The 17,396-nt window shown below is 38.2% G+C and overlaps 1 protein-coding gene across 15 annotated transcripts in view; it reads right to left on the reverse strand.

Moving 5' to 3' along the window:
• CHD9 (chromodomain helicase DNA binding protein 9) overlaps positions 1–17,396 on the reverse strand; it is a 143,932-nt gene that overhangs the window by 2,231 nt on the left and 124,305 nt on the right. For 9 of the 15 annotated variants that reach the window (XM_045582868.1, XM_036440425.2, XM_045582867.1 and 6 more), the window contains 9 exons: positions 14,767–15,672; positions 13,647–13,810; positions 12,623–12,895; positions 11,747–11,915; positions 9,407–9,546; positions 8,877–9,098; positions 6,816–6,944; positions 5,553–5,657; positions 118–3,235 (listed from right to left, as the gene is read on the reverse strand). In XM_045582868.1, the coding sequence (XP_045438824.1) occupies positions 2,360–3,235; positions 5,553–5,657; positions 6,816–6,944; positions 8,877–9,098; positions 9,407–9,546; positions 11,747–11,915; positions 12,623–12,895; positions 13,647–13,810; positions 14,767–15,672 (2,984 nt within the window). In that variant the 3' untranslated portion in view covers positions 118–2,359. Of the gene's footprint in view, positions 1–117; positions 3,236–3,600; positions 3,823–5,552; positions 5,658–6,815; positions 6,945–8,876; positions 9,099–9,406; positions 9,547–11,746; positions 11,916–12,622; positions 12,896–13,646; positions 13,811–14,766; positions 15,673–17,396 lie in introns of those variants that run through there. The other 6 variants (XM_045582871.1, XM_036440437.2, XM_045582875.1 and 3 more) reach the window with 5 other exon arrangements.

Here is a 17,396-nt window from a genome sequence, read left to right on the forward strand (position 1 = left end):
TTGGATATCCTTTCAAATGCAACTTTAGTATCAAGTAATTCTACTGATTTTTTTTCCTTATAACCCTTAACTCTCTACAACCATATTTGCATGTTTTTTTTTAATTAAAAAAAAACAAAAAACACAACCTGATAGCTGGATAACTTTCCCCTAACCAATAATAGAAGTGTCTCAAAACTCAAGAGAATGTTTAAAGTTAATATCAGCCTTAATACTTTTAAAACGGCAATTACCTTATTACATAGAAAGGGAATAACTAAGATGTTAACCAAATTCACTTGAGTATTAATTAGGAAAATACTTTTATCTCATAAATTTGATATAAATTAGATCTAGGGCTTTTCCCCCCTTTTTTTCTTTTTTATTTTTTAATTGGGGAAAGTAATAAAGATCATGTGGGTAGAAGTAGAATGAGGGAAGGGAGCTCTGGATAGTGATGACATACTTCATCGGCAACCTAGTGTACTGTGTGTGAAAAACTTTGGCTATCTCAAAGGTGTGCTCTGGTTAAACAAAAGTGCAATACTGCAAAGGGAAGAGACTAAGTGTATAACTTATTGTTTTCATGATGAAAAATTACTACACACTTCTGGAGGGGCCGTAAGGTGACTATTGCTGACATTGCATAAAGGACTAGCAATTCAATGTACTACTTTGGAAAAATACGAAAATCAATACTATCCCAATGGAACTTACATAGCTTTTGTAAATACATATAACACTGTCTCTCGAATAAGGGGCTAGTTATTTTACATACCGAAACATAATTTACTGGTAAATGTCTTGTAAAATCCAATATAATTGCTTAATTCATGACAAAGCAATAGATTTCTATAATCAAAACATACTGAAAGTGGTTTTTATTTCCTGTGAAAGAGAAGTGGAGTACGTTTTCCACCCTAACTGTATCCCTTGCAAACTTTATCACTGACTTATTCAAGTACCAGAAGAACGCTAACATCTCTCTCTCCTTAGAATATAAGTGGTATTTTACATCCCATTCAGTTCTTTGTTTTATATGTATTTGCAGATAAACCTGGACCTCTACCTTGTCTGAATAATAGCAGCTTTAGAAGGAGGAACTTTATCACAAATCAAAGATCAGACAAATTTTACATGGTAAGTAAAGAGCTCTAAGAAAATGATCAGAAGCCTTGGGCTTCGTTTTATGGTTTACAGGTATAACTCGTATATTTTTTGAGATTATTCAAAGTGCATTTTCAAAATGGGCGACTCAGTATATTTAATATAAACTGAACACCCAACACTGATTCTGGGCAACATGTACTCTGCTTACACCTAGAAAAAACTCAAGATGAATTTAGACTGTTTGCATATCACTTTACCGCTGTTCTCTGTTCATTGTGGAATAGGACCGTAACGTAAAACACAACTAGGAATCTACACAAAGAAAGCGAACGAACAATCCTTTTACATGAAGTATGCTGTGCTGGAAGTTCTTTTCAGTGGCATTTCATGAGTTTGCCTTTTCAGAACCCTGGAAAGCAGACAGTACTTATCTGAGATATAATTATTTGTAATGGGAGGCCAGACTTTGTGAAGTGAAAACTTGGTGTGTCTAGCGGGTGCCAAAGTCACATGACACAGGATTATGTTATGACTCGACTTCACTAATACCAGAGTTAAGTTCAGCGAAAAGCAAGTCATATTTCTCGCCAGATTAACATGATATAGAGGATGTGTTTAAAAAACCCCTGAAAACAAGTATAGAATTAGAAACGAATGTAAACTTCCTAAACTAACTCAGCTGAGGTAACAGGTAGCCAGTTAAATTGGCTGATTGGGAAACTTATTTCTTCTTCCAAACATACTTGTACCTGAATTGGAAACATCAGCAGTGCATCAAAACACTAGAGCATGTTCATGTAATTAAAGCAATGAATGGTGATGTAGATTCTACAGCTTTCATGACATTCATTAGCTGCCCAAATTATTGCTGAGTTTTGATCTGTAAATTATAGGTGTCAAGGAGGCTGTAAAACTATATTCAAATTAAATCAGTAATATGCATAAAGTATTCTGTGTTCACTGCAAATATATTAAATATACAACTCTTATTGAGCATAATTTTCATAAAATTAACCCCCAACAAAATTATAATGCCTTTTGTTGTAATTTTACACCTTTATGTAGTTGATAGTACATACGAGTTCAAAAACTTATGAACCTTAAGAAATATTACATGCAAAATGTCTCTGAAAGCAGTGTGCACTTCTAAACAAATAACTGAAATGTTCGGTCAGTAAGTTATGGATGCACTCCACACTGGGGTATTTACAATGATAATTAAAGGAAAAAAAATCCAAAGCCAGTTCATAATTTAAGCATAGTCTGGGAATCAGTCTTCGTTACTAGAATCTGAGTCCTCGGATGACGACGAGGTACTGTCAGATCCAGAGGAAGCATCGGCTTTCTCTGAACCCTCATCTGTGCTGTTTTCATTGAGAGGACTCGGCTCAGTGCCCCCTTTGTCTTCCTGATCGCTAACTCTGGAATCTTCTTCCTTTACTTCCACAGACTTAGACGAGCCTAAGCCACTGCTCTTGCTTTTCTGTACATCGAAAGTACTGGGCTGGGACAAAGCTGGAATATGAAGATTAAGGCCTGGAGTGAGAAGCCCTGGATAGAGTATATTAGAGAGTAGCAGCGGGTTAAGAGCTAGGGAGTTGGCAGCTGCAGCCGCATTTAGTGCAGCGGTAGAGGATGTTGAAGGAGAACTTGACACAGAGTTTTCTCCACCATTCTCTGACTTTTGGCTTTCTGTCCTTTCTTTTTTTCCTTCTAGCTCCTTACAGTCATTGCCCTTTTTCTCTTCTGTTCCAGATTCTGCAGGCTTTGTCAAGAGTCCGCCCATGCCCAACAGATTTGGTAATCCAGGCATTCCTGACAGCAGCATGGGGAACATGGCGGCCACGCTTTTAGCTTCTCCTCCAGAAGAAAGGCCGGCAGGCATTCCCATCAGCCCCGCGGTCACTTGCAGTGACTGCAAGTTTTGTAGGTTTTGTTGTAAGGCCTGAAGAGTTGTGAGATCCATACCTGGAAGTAATCCATTGGCTAACAAAGGACTGCCTGCAACACTGGTGGCATTGGCAGACGCCGCGGCGGCGGTGGCCTTCGCAATCCCACTTTTAGGCCGTCTCCCTCGCCTGCTTACTTCCTCTCGCACAATAGGGCCAGTGAGAATCCGTTCATACATACTTTCTGGAAGAAACCCCTGAAAAAGAAAATCATTAATAACAGCTATATTAAAATCAAAAGCTATTATCTTATGATGCAAGTAACCTATTAAAAGTAGATAATTATTGCCCTAACTGGTTTGGCTCAGTGGATATAGAGCGTTGGTCTGTGGACTCAAGGGTCTCAGGTTCGATTCCGGTCAAGGGCATGTACCTTGGTTGCGGCACATCCCTGCTAGGGGGTGTGCAGGAGGCAGGTGATAGATGTTTCTCTCTCATCCATGTTTCTAATTCTCTCTCCCTCTCCTCTCTGTAAAAAAATCAATAAAAAATATTTTAAAAAATAGATAATTATTAATAAGCTCTGTATGTACAGCATAATCAATCATACAAGAGATACTCGAATTTATTGTTTTTAGTGGTTTGAAACAGCTCTTCCTCATTTTATGCTAGAAGAGAGAGAGAGCCTACTAGCTTTCCTCCGTAAGAGGACACACCCATTTGTAGAATAATTTTAGAAAATGGGAAGTCCAAAGAAATTGTTTCTTGAGGGTTACTCCCTACAGCCTTACTTGTTTTGTATTTGAACTGTTCTGGAAGACTAAATGAGTACCCCTCTTCTAAACTGGAGTAACAATAAGGAAAGGACAGAGGAGTGAGTGGGTGGGTAAGGTTAAAATGAGAGGCTTCATATGAATCTTTTGACTATCACTTTGGAAATCAGGAACATAGCAAAACTGAAAAAGACACTCAACAAGGGAAAAAATCCCTTGGCTCAGAACTGCAGCAGCACCTACAGACTGGAAAGCGTCAAGTCCAGGACAATAGAGAACAATCTATACTTTCTTATTATTCTCCCTGACTTTCTCGGACTCAAAAATCCAAGAATTTTTAGGAGTTTAGTACCTTCAGACCAGCATTGTCCAACAAAAAGATAATTTAAGTTACATAAAGCAATTTTAAATTTTCTAGTAGCAACATTAAAAAGTAAAATAGAAATAGATAACATTAGTTTCTGTAATATAATCTATTTAACATAATATAAGCAAAATATTATCAGTTTAATATGTAATCTGTGAAAATTACTGAGATACCTTATTTTCTTTTTTCTAAACCAAGTCTTCAAAATCCAAAGCCAGTTTCACTCTTACAACACATTTTAATTCAGACAAGTCATATTTCAAATGCTCCATAGCCACACAGGCCTACAAGCTACCAGCTGTGACCGCTCAGTTCTAGACAATGGTTTAAAGTCATCTCATAGGATTGTTTTTAAATTGTGTTTTGAATGGAACAACTTATTTGTCCTCTTTATATAAGCACTAGGTTCCAAAGCAAAAAACAAAACAACAAAAGTATGCAACTTCACCATTCAGAGACCGCCACAGCAAATGTGTTAGAATGTGCGCTTCCATTTTTCTTTTGTACATAAACACAGATTCTACAATTCTAAAAGAAAATGGAATCACACTGCACACAGTTGTGTAACTGTGGGGAGCGGTCTTGGTGTGACAAGGTCCGAAGGAGACAGTGTTGCACAAGGCGGGCTGTCTGGCACCCACTCCCTTGGCCCCCTGAGGCTTGCCAGTTTGCAGACAAAGCAAGCTCCTATGAGACAGACAGAGTGTGAGAAAAGGGAAGTAAGCCGGATGGCTGGGAAAACAAGGAAGCTGACTATAGCCATGAGGCAGATAAGAGGGGAGCTGGCAAGTCTGTAAAGGCTAGCAAGAAAAAGGGTGCAGATCTAATAATAAAATTGCTTATGCTCACCTGATACTTATGTAATCATAACTGCATAAATACGCTGGGAGAAATAAATTCTGGGCTGCAATCTTGAACTGTTTGCCCTCCCGATCCCATCTTTTGTCTGTCTCATAGTATTCTGCTTTGACTGCAAACTGGCAAGCCTCAGAGGCCAAGGGAGCGGGTGCCAGACAGCCTGCCTTGTACAACACTGTCTCCTCGGGACCCTGTCACACCGAGACCCTCCCCACTATAACCTGCCCTTTTCACTGGACACCCACAGAAATAATAGCTATTATTCATTCAGCACTGACCTCGTGGTTAGGCCTGGCTATTCCAGGAGATTAACCGCTATCCCATTTAACAGCCTGTGAACTTCTCTGCCTTCTCATTAATGTGCCTCTAAGATACAATTTTTTCAAATATTTGCATGGTTTTATAACATATGGGTAAACTATTAGCATATTCCCAATTTTTTAATACTACATTATGACTTTTATGTAGTTCTTTCCCCACATCTTTGATTATTCTTTGTGGCATTGTTCAGAAATAAAACTAAACGGCATCTAACTTTTTAAATGATAACTGAGTTAGTGTTTATGAAATACTCACAGATTGTTTAACAACGTCTCCCCATTCAGGAGCGACTCCATATTCTGAATTTTCTTTCAGGAATCTACATAAATCTTTCAGAGGAGGAGCAAATGCACCTCCAACCTGTAAACAAAAGGACTGTTACATACGGAAAACACTATTACATATGGACACACGTCTTGCTTTTGTTCAGAATTTATACAGTATATTTCTTTAAAACATGTATTCTTTGAACCTTTGACAATCTTTATTATATTAAAAAGAACTACCACAACTCATAAGGACAATTAAAATACTATTCAGGGTATTGTTCATATGGAAAATAATACAGTATTAATAAATAATAATACATGAATAAACTGTTCTGTGTATTCACAACTATCAACTACTTTTGCCCATCCCTGTATAAACACGAGGAAATTTAAATTATTAATGTTTTAAGTAAAATAACTAGAGTAGGAAAATAAATAATTACCATTTACTGTGTACTTAACTGTGCTGGATAGGTAGTATAGCCTAGTTAAGAGGAAACTTAAGCCAATCAATAGATCTCTCTGAGCCTCAGTTTTCTTATCTATAAAATGGGAATAACACTTCTCCCATAGGGTTTTATGAAGATAAAAAGATACAAGTTAAGTGCTTTAGCATAGGGTCTCTGGCACATAAATATATATTATTATTATATGTCAGGTATTGTGCTAAGGACTTGAAGTATATAATTTTAGTTCTCACTATATCTCACTACTCACAGTGATTAAAACATAAGTCTGTCACGGTTGTGGAGAGAGAATTGTCCCATTTCATCATGGTTTCTCCACCTTCGCACTAGAGACGTTTTAGAATTGTGGTGTGGAGGGTGGTCCTATGTGCTGTACACAGTTTATCAGCATCACCAGCCTCTACCACTGGAGGTCAAAAGCATCCTCCCCCTGCCCTCTCCCTGCTACCGCCCCAACACCCACCTCACTACTCTTGGGTGGCTATAAAAAACGTCTCCAGACATTACCAAGTACCTGGAGGACAAAAGTGCCCTGTGGGGAACCACTGCCTTGGACGGAGTGTTCTGGGCAGTGCCAAAGCTCAGGCACACTAGGAAAAGTGCCTTCTTTATTCCATTCAACAGCTTAACGAAGATAGAAAATTACAGTCCACACCTTTCCCCACAAATCTGCTAGGTTCAACCCGTTTCCGGACCTGCTAGAAAATACTGCATAACAAAGAGAGTTTGAGAGATCTCTTAAATTTTGAATCCACAGAAAAGAACAGCGCAGATGGAACTACCTTTCTGGCATTTCTTCTGTTAATCAGCTGGACACGCTCCTCCCCAGTGAGACTGTTGACGTCTAGCTTATTGGGGTTTCGGCAGCGATGCCTCTTTTGTTTGGGCCTCCCCTCATGGAGCTGCGTTCTCTAAAACAAAACACGCAGAAAGAGCCTTAAAATCTTCACGTGTGCAAACAGTGCAAACGGGCTGGTGGAAGTAATTTAATCTGGTAATAATGAAGATATGTCATTTATTATATAACATATCTTCCATGTTATATCTTTAATATTTCATATAGGAGAATTCACCCAGTAGTTAAACTCTAAAAATGTGTAATCTTTAAATATTTTTATATTTAATATAACAATATTAAATAAGACTTTAAAAATTATTGCACCAATCTTTTCCTCCAATGATAAAATTAAACATTATTCTCGGCCATCAGAAGGATAATGCATCATCATCATCCTGGATGGGAGTAGGCTCCCGGCATAAAGACACTGCTGGTTCCTTCTTTAATGCCGTCAAAGACCCCTGCTTGCCTACAGCCCTGCTTACAGAGGTTACCAATAATGCTGGCGCAGCTTCCTCTCAATTGTAGTTTCCCTTCTTTTCCTGCTAAATTTCACCTGAAACATCAGATTTTTCTCTGGGTTCTGACTCAATTCAGATGTGTGCTACATGGACTAGTGGCTTTCACTTGTCATCTCACAGACAGACTTTCTTCTCTCTTCCCACACAATCGTCACAATTCTCAAAGATATTCTTCGTATTTTACAAATGAGACTCCAGGCTCGGAGTTCATCTCCCTCAAGATCCTGCAGCCTGTGAGAGGCAAAGTCTTGCAATAAAAGCTTTTTCGGAACCCTTTCCCCCTTCCCCTGTGGGAACCTATACTTGTTCTTCAATAAATCTCCACCTTTGCTATAAAAAATGAAACAAAACAACTCTTTCCATGCTGCTTCGTTCTGCAACTGTCAACAAAACGGCTGGATGTTTGTAGCTCCTTCCAGCCAATCAGAACACTTAAAGGGACCAATGCTCAAACTCTTCAGCGTGGCATACCAATTCCATCACAGCCAGGATCTAATTCAACCTTTTCATCCAGTTGCTATTCCCCCACAAATTCCTTCACAAATTTGTAATATCAGACTGGTCATTGTTTTACACTCCTAGCTTCATTTGACTCTCTTCAGAATTGTTTTGTAACGCCTAGAATATGCTCCTCGATAATAACGTGGTCAAATGCCCAGTAAATTGTTTATGATCCGTCAATTACATGTCAACTGTTTTCCTTCTGTCTTTCCCCAGATACTTTACTCTGCCTACACAGAGTAATCATTCTTTTATTTGCAACCATGACATTTTATACATACCCGTTACAATATATATACACCATCTTATAATTATTTAGCTATATATATATATATCACAATAGCACATGTGATCAAGAAATCGTTCAAGTATCCTAGGAAAGTTAAACTAGCTATTAGTTCATATTCTTTATTGTAATAAAAGCTGCTTTTAAAAGTGTTATTAAAATCTTAACAAAATTATACCAAACATTACAACATAAAGTTCATTTGCAGTGAACAATAAACAAAAATAATAAATGGATACAAGTTTAAACAATTAATAAAGATTCCTTTGCTGCAATAAGAAAATCTTTTAAAATAGCAAGCAGCACACAATAGTTTTAATAATAATTTACTGCCGAGACCGATTTGGCTCAGTGGATAGAGCGTCAGCCTGCGGACCGAGGGTCCCGGGTTCGATTCTGGGACCCTCGGGCATGTACATTGGTTGCGGGCACGTCCCCAGTGGGGGGTGTGCAGGAGGCAGCTGGTCAATGTGTCTCTCTCATTGATGTTTCTGGCTCTCTATCTCTCTCCCTTCCTCTCTGTGAAAAATCAATAAAATATATATTTTTTTAAAAATAATAATTTACTGACAATATATATTATTTTGTAACCTGTAAATTTACAGCGCTAAACTAACAATTCTCATTTTTTTAAATTGAATTAAAAGTGGGTAAGAATTTAAGCTTTATCATTAGAGGTTTGTAAATGATCACCTACAGGAATAAAAGCTCCTAAATCTTCCACATAACCTGGGTGCTCCTTTAGCCATTTTTCCAAATCCTTTCTCTTGGGTGCGTCATCACCAGCAAGTCTTGTTCCATCTTTCAGGTGAATCACTGGGACTGGACTTTCTGTGTCAGGAATGCCTTGAGGCTGAGGATAGGACAGTGCTGGGTTTATCCCTGGAGTAATTTGTGAGGTGGGTAAGCCCAAAGTAACCTGGAGAAAACACCAAAAGAAAATTTTGTTTCCATGTTTTATTATTCTAATTTTGTCCTACTAAAAGATTTCCTTTTGAACAATAAGAAAATAAACTGTTTAAAAGTCTGCAAAATCTTTCAAGTTTAAGGTTTTCATGAATCTTGGCCAGGGTGGAATTCTACTGAGATACAATCTAAGACTATGTAGTGTACTTCTAATTTACTAATTATTAGTCTACAAAACATTCACAAAACAGTAATATATAACTTTCTTTGGTTGAATTTTGCACTCAAGGATCATTAGTTTTCAAGTATGGTTTTACTTACATGATTAGGTGGTTTATTTTTGTTAAAAAAGAGGATGTCAGCACTTTCTACATTCTTCCTCCTTCCCCGCCTTTTTTTGACTATAGGCTGGCTGTCTAATATAACTCCATTGGCACCAGCGGCAGATTGATTGGAAGTACCTAATCAAATTTAAAATGAAAAATAGTGATAAAAATCTTGTTCTTAAACATATTAAAAGCAATCACTTTTTAAAATACACGGAAGTGTTAGTTCTAGTTTATATGTCCTAAATCAAGCAATTCTTATGACTAAAAACACCAACAATTTGTCATTTAAAAATTTGGAGCATTATAAATTTAGGCCTCTTTTAACCTTTGACTTATTTATTCACCTCCTCTACTCAGATATTCACTTATCTTCTTACCAAAGGCCCAGTACATGAAATTTGTGAACTGGGGGGAGTCCCTCAGCCTGGCCTGCACCCTCTGGCAGTCCAGGAGGTCCTGGGAGATGTCCAACTGCTGGCTTAAGGAGCAGGCCTAAGACAGCAGTTGGACATCATTAGTGCTGCTGCGGAGCACACTGACCACCAGGGGGCACATGTTCAATGCAGGAGCTGTGTCTCAGAGCTAGTGGTGGTTCTGATGTTCCGATATTAGCCTTTTATTATATAGGATACTTGCCCTTTTAGAGGGAGAAGCATGCTTTTCTTGTGTACAAGATAAACCTTTCCCTTTTCTTTGAATCCATTTATTCCGACTTTTGCCAGCAGCTTGTTTTATAACATAGCTTTGCTTTCTTGTGCCACAATGTCTTTTTCTACACTAAATTCTTCTAAACTTTAAAAAAATGGCTTAACTCAAACAAATGAAAAACGAAGTTCTGCCCTTTTTACAATTTTTAACATGTTTAAAAGGTTTGTCTCTATTGTGTTCCTCTTTATTGCAATGAACTCATTCCTGAATTTCCCATAGTCCATTCTGCTCCAACCTATTGATAGGTGAGGTATTTTCTTTAAGATCACCACTGACTGTTCAGTTACAAAATTACACTCATTCCTTATTTCAGTAGGCACTTGATCACACAAAAACTGTTTGAAAGATATATAAATGAAACAGTTTCATGCATTCAGTCATTCCAATAAGTAGATGTTTATCAAATTCCTACGTACAAGGTACTATGATAGTTGAAGGAAGAGTTAATTAAGTATTACACAATCTAGAGCATTACACACTCTTACTAAAAGAAATATTATTAAGGATCAGATCTTTGTTTTAAATGGTTCACTGCCCTAGTATGAAATATATTTTCAATCATTCAAGGAAAATTTTTTGAGCAAGTCCTGTGGTTGGCTGTGCAATCTTATAAAAATTAACTACCTTCCTCCTTCTCAGTTTAAAAAATTCAAAATCATAGGGTAAAGAATAACTAATTACAACAATTACCGGTAAACATAATTTCTGCATATAAATGCTTTTATTATGGCCACACAGTAAATTTTATTATAAGCATATTAATAAATTATTAAAGGATTTGAAAATTCTTTCACTATATTCTACCTATAATAAACTTTCTTAATTTAATGTGCCACTTTAAAAAATACTATTCTTTTTTATAAGAACTTTTCATGGCTTCCTATTCTAATGTAAATGAAATGTCTTACATTAATCCCCATTCTTGCATGAACATTAAAACCAATCCCTCCCCCACTCAGCTTTTTATAAAATATATATATTTTTATTGATTTCAAAGAGAAAGGGAGAGAGACAGAAACATCAGTGAGGAGAGAGAATCACTGACCGGCTGCCTCCTGCACGCCCCACCCTGGGGATCGACCTCGAAACCTGGGCCTGTGCTCTACTCACTGAGCCAAACCAGCTAGGGCTCCAGCTCAGTTTTTTATGTTGTCCATAACCAAGATTCATCTTCCTAAGAAGGCTCTGATCTGACACAAATCTCTCACCAGTATCAATCTTTTTCCTGCCCGAGTCCCATGAGAATAAAAGACCATTCTTTCAGGGATGAGATATAAATTATTCCTGTTCTTGTGGCTACCTTCACTACACTGTCTCTATAACCTTCCCAAAGCTTCTCACTTTAACTTGCTCTACCAAACACCATTCACGTGTGACTTAGGTGTTTTTCTTTAAATTTATAATTTATTCTCATGTTGAAATACTATTTGAACTCTTATCTGAATAAAGGTACTTGATAAAATGATATTTTCACCCAAATATATAAGCTCCCAAAACTACATTGGCCTCTATGCTTTCACATTAAAGGACAAATGAATTTTCATTCGGAGAGCAGATAGAAGAAAGAGGCTTTGGAAATGACAGGAAATACTTCACACTAAGGTGGTCACACCAGGATATTCACCTGACACGGGCGAACACTTGGCAGCACTGGCGAGGCTGGTCTCAGATGCAACCTGAAGCTCCCGCGGCCGAGGGACGCGCTGCTGCTGGCCCAGCCCGCCGACCTCAGAGTCGGGTGGCCTTTTCTGAGCAAATCCTTGCTTCTGAAATGTCAGCTTCAAACCACCTTCCTGGAAACAATCACCATTATTAAGTAAGGATCAATTTATATAATCTCATACAGGATACCTAGAGAAATGTTTTACTTAGAAAAAGTGAAGTAACCCTGAAACATTAAGTTATCACTCTTTTGCTCACAAACCAATCGAAGAAAACATTAAATCAATGTCTATCTGAAGTGGGGAAAAAATATCCAGGCACTATACACAATTTTATGAGCAAAACAAAGTTTTTCACATGACCAGTACATTGTAACTTTCAGCTATGGACATACATCTCTATATACGTTATTCAAATGACATTTTAGAGAGTGTAAGACACTGAGTAAGTAAATTGTGCTTCAAAAATCACACAGAAAAAAATAAAAGGTTACTGCAAACAGGGCATGCTAAATGTTTAAAACAGAAAGTGCACTGACATACCATTGAAAGATTATATAGAAGAACCGAAACATTAGAAACTGTCAGACTGTTTAAGAAAGCATCTTGATCAGCAGAAGGACTATTTTCAGAAGTATAGGTAGAGAAACATATTTAATGATGATCCCTCTAGTAGAGTATTCAAGTTTAATAACCTGGATATCAAAAGGAAAATAATCCAAATACCAGAAAACAAGTATGTGAAGGAAGTAAGAGTTAGAGCAGGCAGCCATTTGCAGGAAAAGCATGCTGCACACCACAATCGCAACCAGGCCCTAGGGCAATAAAAATACACATACGTCTTTGATTTTCACTGTAAACTCCTTTTCTCGTACATGCTTCTTCACCTCTGACATCTGTGCTGACTGGTCATGTTCTTCCTTCACAGCGGCACGGGGAGGAGTGGGCACGCTGGGCTCTCCGAGCTCTGTGGCTGCGCCAGGGCTGTCCAGCAGCTTTGTGGTATAGAAAGAGGCCACTGTGCTGGCATCGTAACTCCTTCTAGCTGAAGGCCACTTCCCTTTCAGAACTGTCTGACAAATACTGTCCAGCCGGTTGATCATCACACGATCCTGGAAGAGCATACCACATCAAAGTTTAATTTTAACAATTAGGCCAGACCTTTGGATGTCAAATGGCTCCAAGCCTGGATGCATCTAATACTAACAACAGACGTGTATTTGGTATGCATATTCTCAGACACATATCACAATTCTATATGAAGTTATTCAAACACACAAGTTCCCACTGGTAAAGTTAAAAATTACTATATCATAAAGATAACTTTTCTATACTTTTGTTTTTATAATGACAAAAATAATACAAGTCCCCTATAAAAAAAATTCAAACAGAGAAGTATATAAAGGAGTAGGGAGTTCTCTAGTCCTTCTCACTTCCAAAGGTAAATAGTCTTGTACTAGTCTAGTCATATTCTAGAAGAACTGTATTAATGTAATCGAAACTCTTACCACTGAATATACGCACACTTAAATGACCCTTTTCCTCCTTGGGTGAGAACTTGCAATGTTAATTTCTCCAAGGAGGGCTCAGTTGAAAGCACTCACTCAATAAGGAAGCACTTGAATATTAATTTCTTTATGAACAAAATAATTCATTTTCTTTTACTCTAGACATTATAAGGTTATATTGAGAAACATATACATTTCAGTAGATCTAATTTATTTTATAGTAGTACTTGATATTTTTAATACTGACACAAAAACGTTATCCTACATTTTGAGTGACCTATTTTTCTACTTCATAAAGCAATATAGAAAAATATGAAAAAAGGAGAACTGTTCCAACAAGGAAGTATTAATGTACCTTTGGCCAATAGGAAGCTGCCAGCATGTATCCACTGTGCAAGATGTAGGCAGACTCTGGCGTCCCATTGTTCATCTGGAAGCTATCCTGGGTCTCATCCTGGGTAGTGCTCAGTGATGCTACGCTTTCTTCATCGTAGGCTTTCATGTGAGGGGTACCTCCTGCTAACAACAATTGAAACTGTCTAAGTCAGACTGCATAAGTCTGTTGTACAGAAACTTCAAGTCTCATATAATTATTCAGATACATCTGGAAAAGTTAGAAGCAAATAAAGGGAAAATTCAAGTAGAATACAATACTCATTTTAAAAATTAGCACAAAAGTAAAATAAATGATGCTAAGAAATTTGAGGACAGAGGGTTAACAGAACATCCTTTAATGCATAAGAATCTGACCCTCATTTAACTGTCTAGATCTGTTTCCCCAATACAGGTAAACAACAGGCTGCTAGCCTGTTTTTGGCCGGAGAGGACCATCAATATCTGATGGGGATACTGTAAGTCTGGAGGAAAGGGGTGGCGCCCGTGGGGCAGCCCTGGAATGTCCGCCTGTGCAGCTGCTATGGGAGATCCCAGCCTCTGGGAGGCCTGGAGGTTCTTTAAACCCGAGTGTCCACTGCGCCCACATGATGGGAACTCACTTACTTGTAGCCGAACTGGACTGCTGCCAGGGTGCCTGCACAAGAGGACCACTGCCCACTCCTCTGCTGATAGTTCCTATCCTGCATCTTCCTGAGTAGACAGCTGCCAAGTAGGGCCTAGGACACTCTTATTGGTCTGACTGCTTACTCAAAGAATCCTGGTGGCTGTTATAGAACATTATCTTCGTTTGTTCACTGATCAACTGGTTCCAGTAAAACTCTAATACTAAATTTAAGGCAATCACAAGGAAATAAAATTACTGTGTCATATCACTAATATCTTTTTTGACAAACTCAGTTGGCAATGCCCTGAAAATTAAAGTAATTCTAATTTCCTTTGCAATAGTGCTTCTCTAAGAATATATGTAGACATAACATTTAAGCTAACAATTTTAAACATCCTTAAGTTATCAAAACCAATTTTTTTCCTTTTCACCTGTAATCCTGTCTTAAAATAGCAACAGCAATTTATGCATATACCTCGCTTTTGGACTTCCTCTTCTTCACTGTCACTTTCTTCTGAAGACGACGAAGAGGAGGAGGAAGACGAGGAAGACGATGAGGACGAAGACGATGCCGAAGAACAAGAGGAGGAAGAAGAAGAACTGGAGCCTGAACGAGAGTGGGAACAAGAGGAGGAGGAAGATGAGGAAGACGACGATCTGGAAGAACAGGAGGACCTCTCGGAATCAGAGTCAGAATCCGAACTAGATGCTGACCCTCTTTTGCGGAGGCGCTGTTTGGTAGACACAGGGTTTGGAGTCAGGGGTTCTGTTCTGGCGGCAACCATGCGTCTATCTGCTTCCCCCTTTCCGCCAGATTTCTGCTCTCCAGCAGCCTGTGGTAAAACCCCATTCTTTGGACTGACAGGCTCAGACTTTATTAGTGTCCTGGTTTCCTCAGAAGACATGGATTCTTCTTCAGAAGACTGAGGTTCCTCTTTAAGGTTTTCATTTTTAGCTTTCAGGTCCTCTAGAACAGTCCCTTTAGCATCTAGGATCCTAGGGAGACAGGTAAGAGGAGGGGCAGAAAGTGCTGCTTGATATTGCTGTAAGAGTGGCGTGGAGGTCCTCGAATGAGCCATCCTGTTCTGGCTGTAGCTCCTCTGTGCTGCCATAAATGAGAGCTCAGGATCACGAAGGATGTGATAGTCCGTTCGGCTCACCCCATGTTTTGCGGCCCCAATAAGCAAGTCCCTATCATGAGGGCCACATTCCCACCAGACTGGCAAGTCTGGATTTGGATGGCAAAGCTTCAAGCGTTCACACAATTGCGGATGGCGGAGCGCCTGTTCCCTTACTTTCCTTAGAAGTTCAATGCGATACAAAGTCCTAGAAGCACGTTCTTCTGTGATTGGCTGAATAAAAATATTTGGATCCACCAATTCTACATTAAAACAGAGCAAAGATATTAACATCAAAAATACTTTATTACAGATTTAAAACAAATAATGCAACTTCTAAAGTGTACCTCTATTTCATTATCACCGAGTTTCCATAATGTCTTTTTAAAATGAGAATATAAGGTTTAAAAAGAAGTTCCAAAAATCATTTACCATAAAATATATGAATATTGGATCTACACAGAAAGTAAAACTATGAATTTTTGGAAGCACGTTAATATAAACAGGAATTTACTTTTAAGAAATCTTTCATGAATCATGTCTTACTATTCTGTACCTTAATCAAAGAGCAAAACTTAGTTACCCCACTTCTAAATATAAATTAAAACTGTTAAGTGCCCCATAAACAAATGTAAGTCCATATGTCCCTAACGCCATGAGGACACTCAGGCAACTGCAGAGAACTCACCAAAGGCTCTCCTACAATTTAAAGGAAACACGGGGATATTCGTCAAACACTGTATGAACTACTAGCTTCAGATAAGTCAATTTTAACAGGCTATTTTTATCCTTTTTGATGATGTCATATTTTTGTCAGCATTCTGGCAAAGCAAGGATCTATAGAACTCCTTGATTGGTTTTTGCAACTTTTCTGAAAGTCGTTCAAAATAAAAAGGTAAAAAAAATAAATGGACTATGCAAAAATCAATATGGAACAGCAAATAAGAGTGTGGGAGTATCTATTTTACTTCCAAGATTTGAGCAGGTGTACAGTGCCCAACAGGTGCACACATCCCATCAGTAAGTAACTAGGGTTATATAAGAAATAACATTATTTTTTCATTCAATTTATGCTATATTTTCAAGCAATTTCTAGACTATTAGAACACAGAAACTTTAAAAAAAATTTTAATGTTTTATAAATTTATTGATTTTTTACAGAGAAGGGAGATGGAGAGTTAGAAACTCTCTAAAATAGTAAAAAATTAATGAGAGAGAAACATCGATCAGCTGCCTCCTGTACACCCCCTACTGGGGTTGTACCCACAACCAAGGTACATGCTCTTGATTGGAAACAAACTCGGGACCCTTCAGTCTGCAGGCTGACGCTCTATCCATTGAGCCAAACCAGTTAGGGCAGGACACAGAAATTTTTTAAGTCTTTTGAACCTAATTATTTATTAAACAGAACTATTAGGCCTGTGGTGCTGTGAAAAACTCAGAGACATTAAGGGCACTGTGAACTGAGGAAGTTTGGGAAACTGAGTTAAGTAAATAAAACCTCACTCACAAGTCTAACATCTGTGCAATCATCATTTAGTAACTAACCTCTCCCTTTCTTTTAAAACTTGAATCAATGTGATGAACTTATCTACATAGCTTTACATTGCTGGTCAGAATTAAGAAGATAAAAAAGGAAATGAGGGCCTCTTGGCAACCATCAATAATGGGAGGCCCAGTACTATGCATTATCCATCTTTTCAACCCCACTTATGGTTACAACAGACCTTAACTTAAGACTAAAATCTACTCTGAATTATGTTATTTGGGGAATCAAGTGATTGGCTACTCTATTTAGTGAGCTGACAACAAATCTGTTGGGGGGTGAGGGAGGAAGGAACCACGTCATAGAATTCAAGTCCTTTTATAACACACTGTGAAATGGGAGTAGGAAGCCGATGGCTTAGGAGCCAGAACTCTTAATCAACAAGAATGAAGACAGCAGCTCACAACATAGCAATTATTAAGTGGAACTGCTGACAGCGTC

The sequence above is a fragment of the Pipistrellus kuhlii genome, unplaced genomic scaffold (genome assembly GCF_014108245.1).
Source record: "Pipistrellus kuhlii isolate mPipKuh1 unplaced genomic scaffold, mPipKuh1.p scaffold_m20_p_17, whole genome shotgun sequence".
NCBI classification, from domain to species: domain Eukaryota; kingdom Metazoa; phylum Chordata; class Mammalia; order Chiroptera; family Vespertilionidae; genus Pipistrellus; species Pipistrellus kuhlii.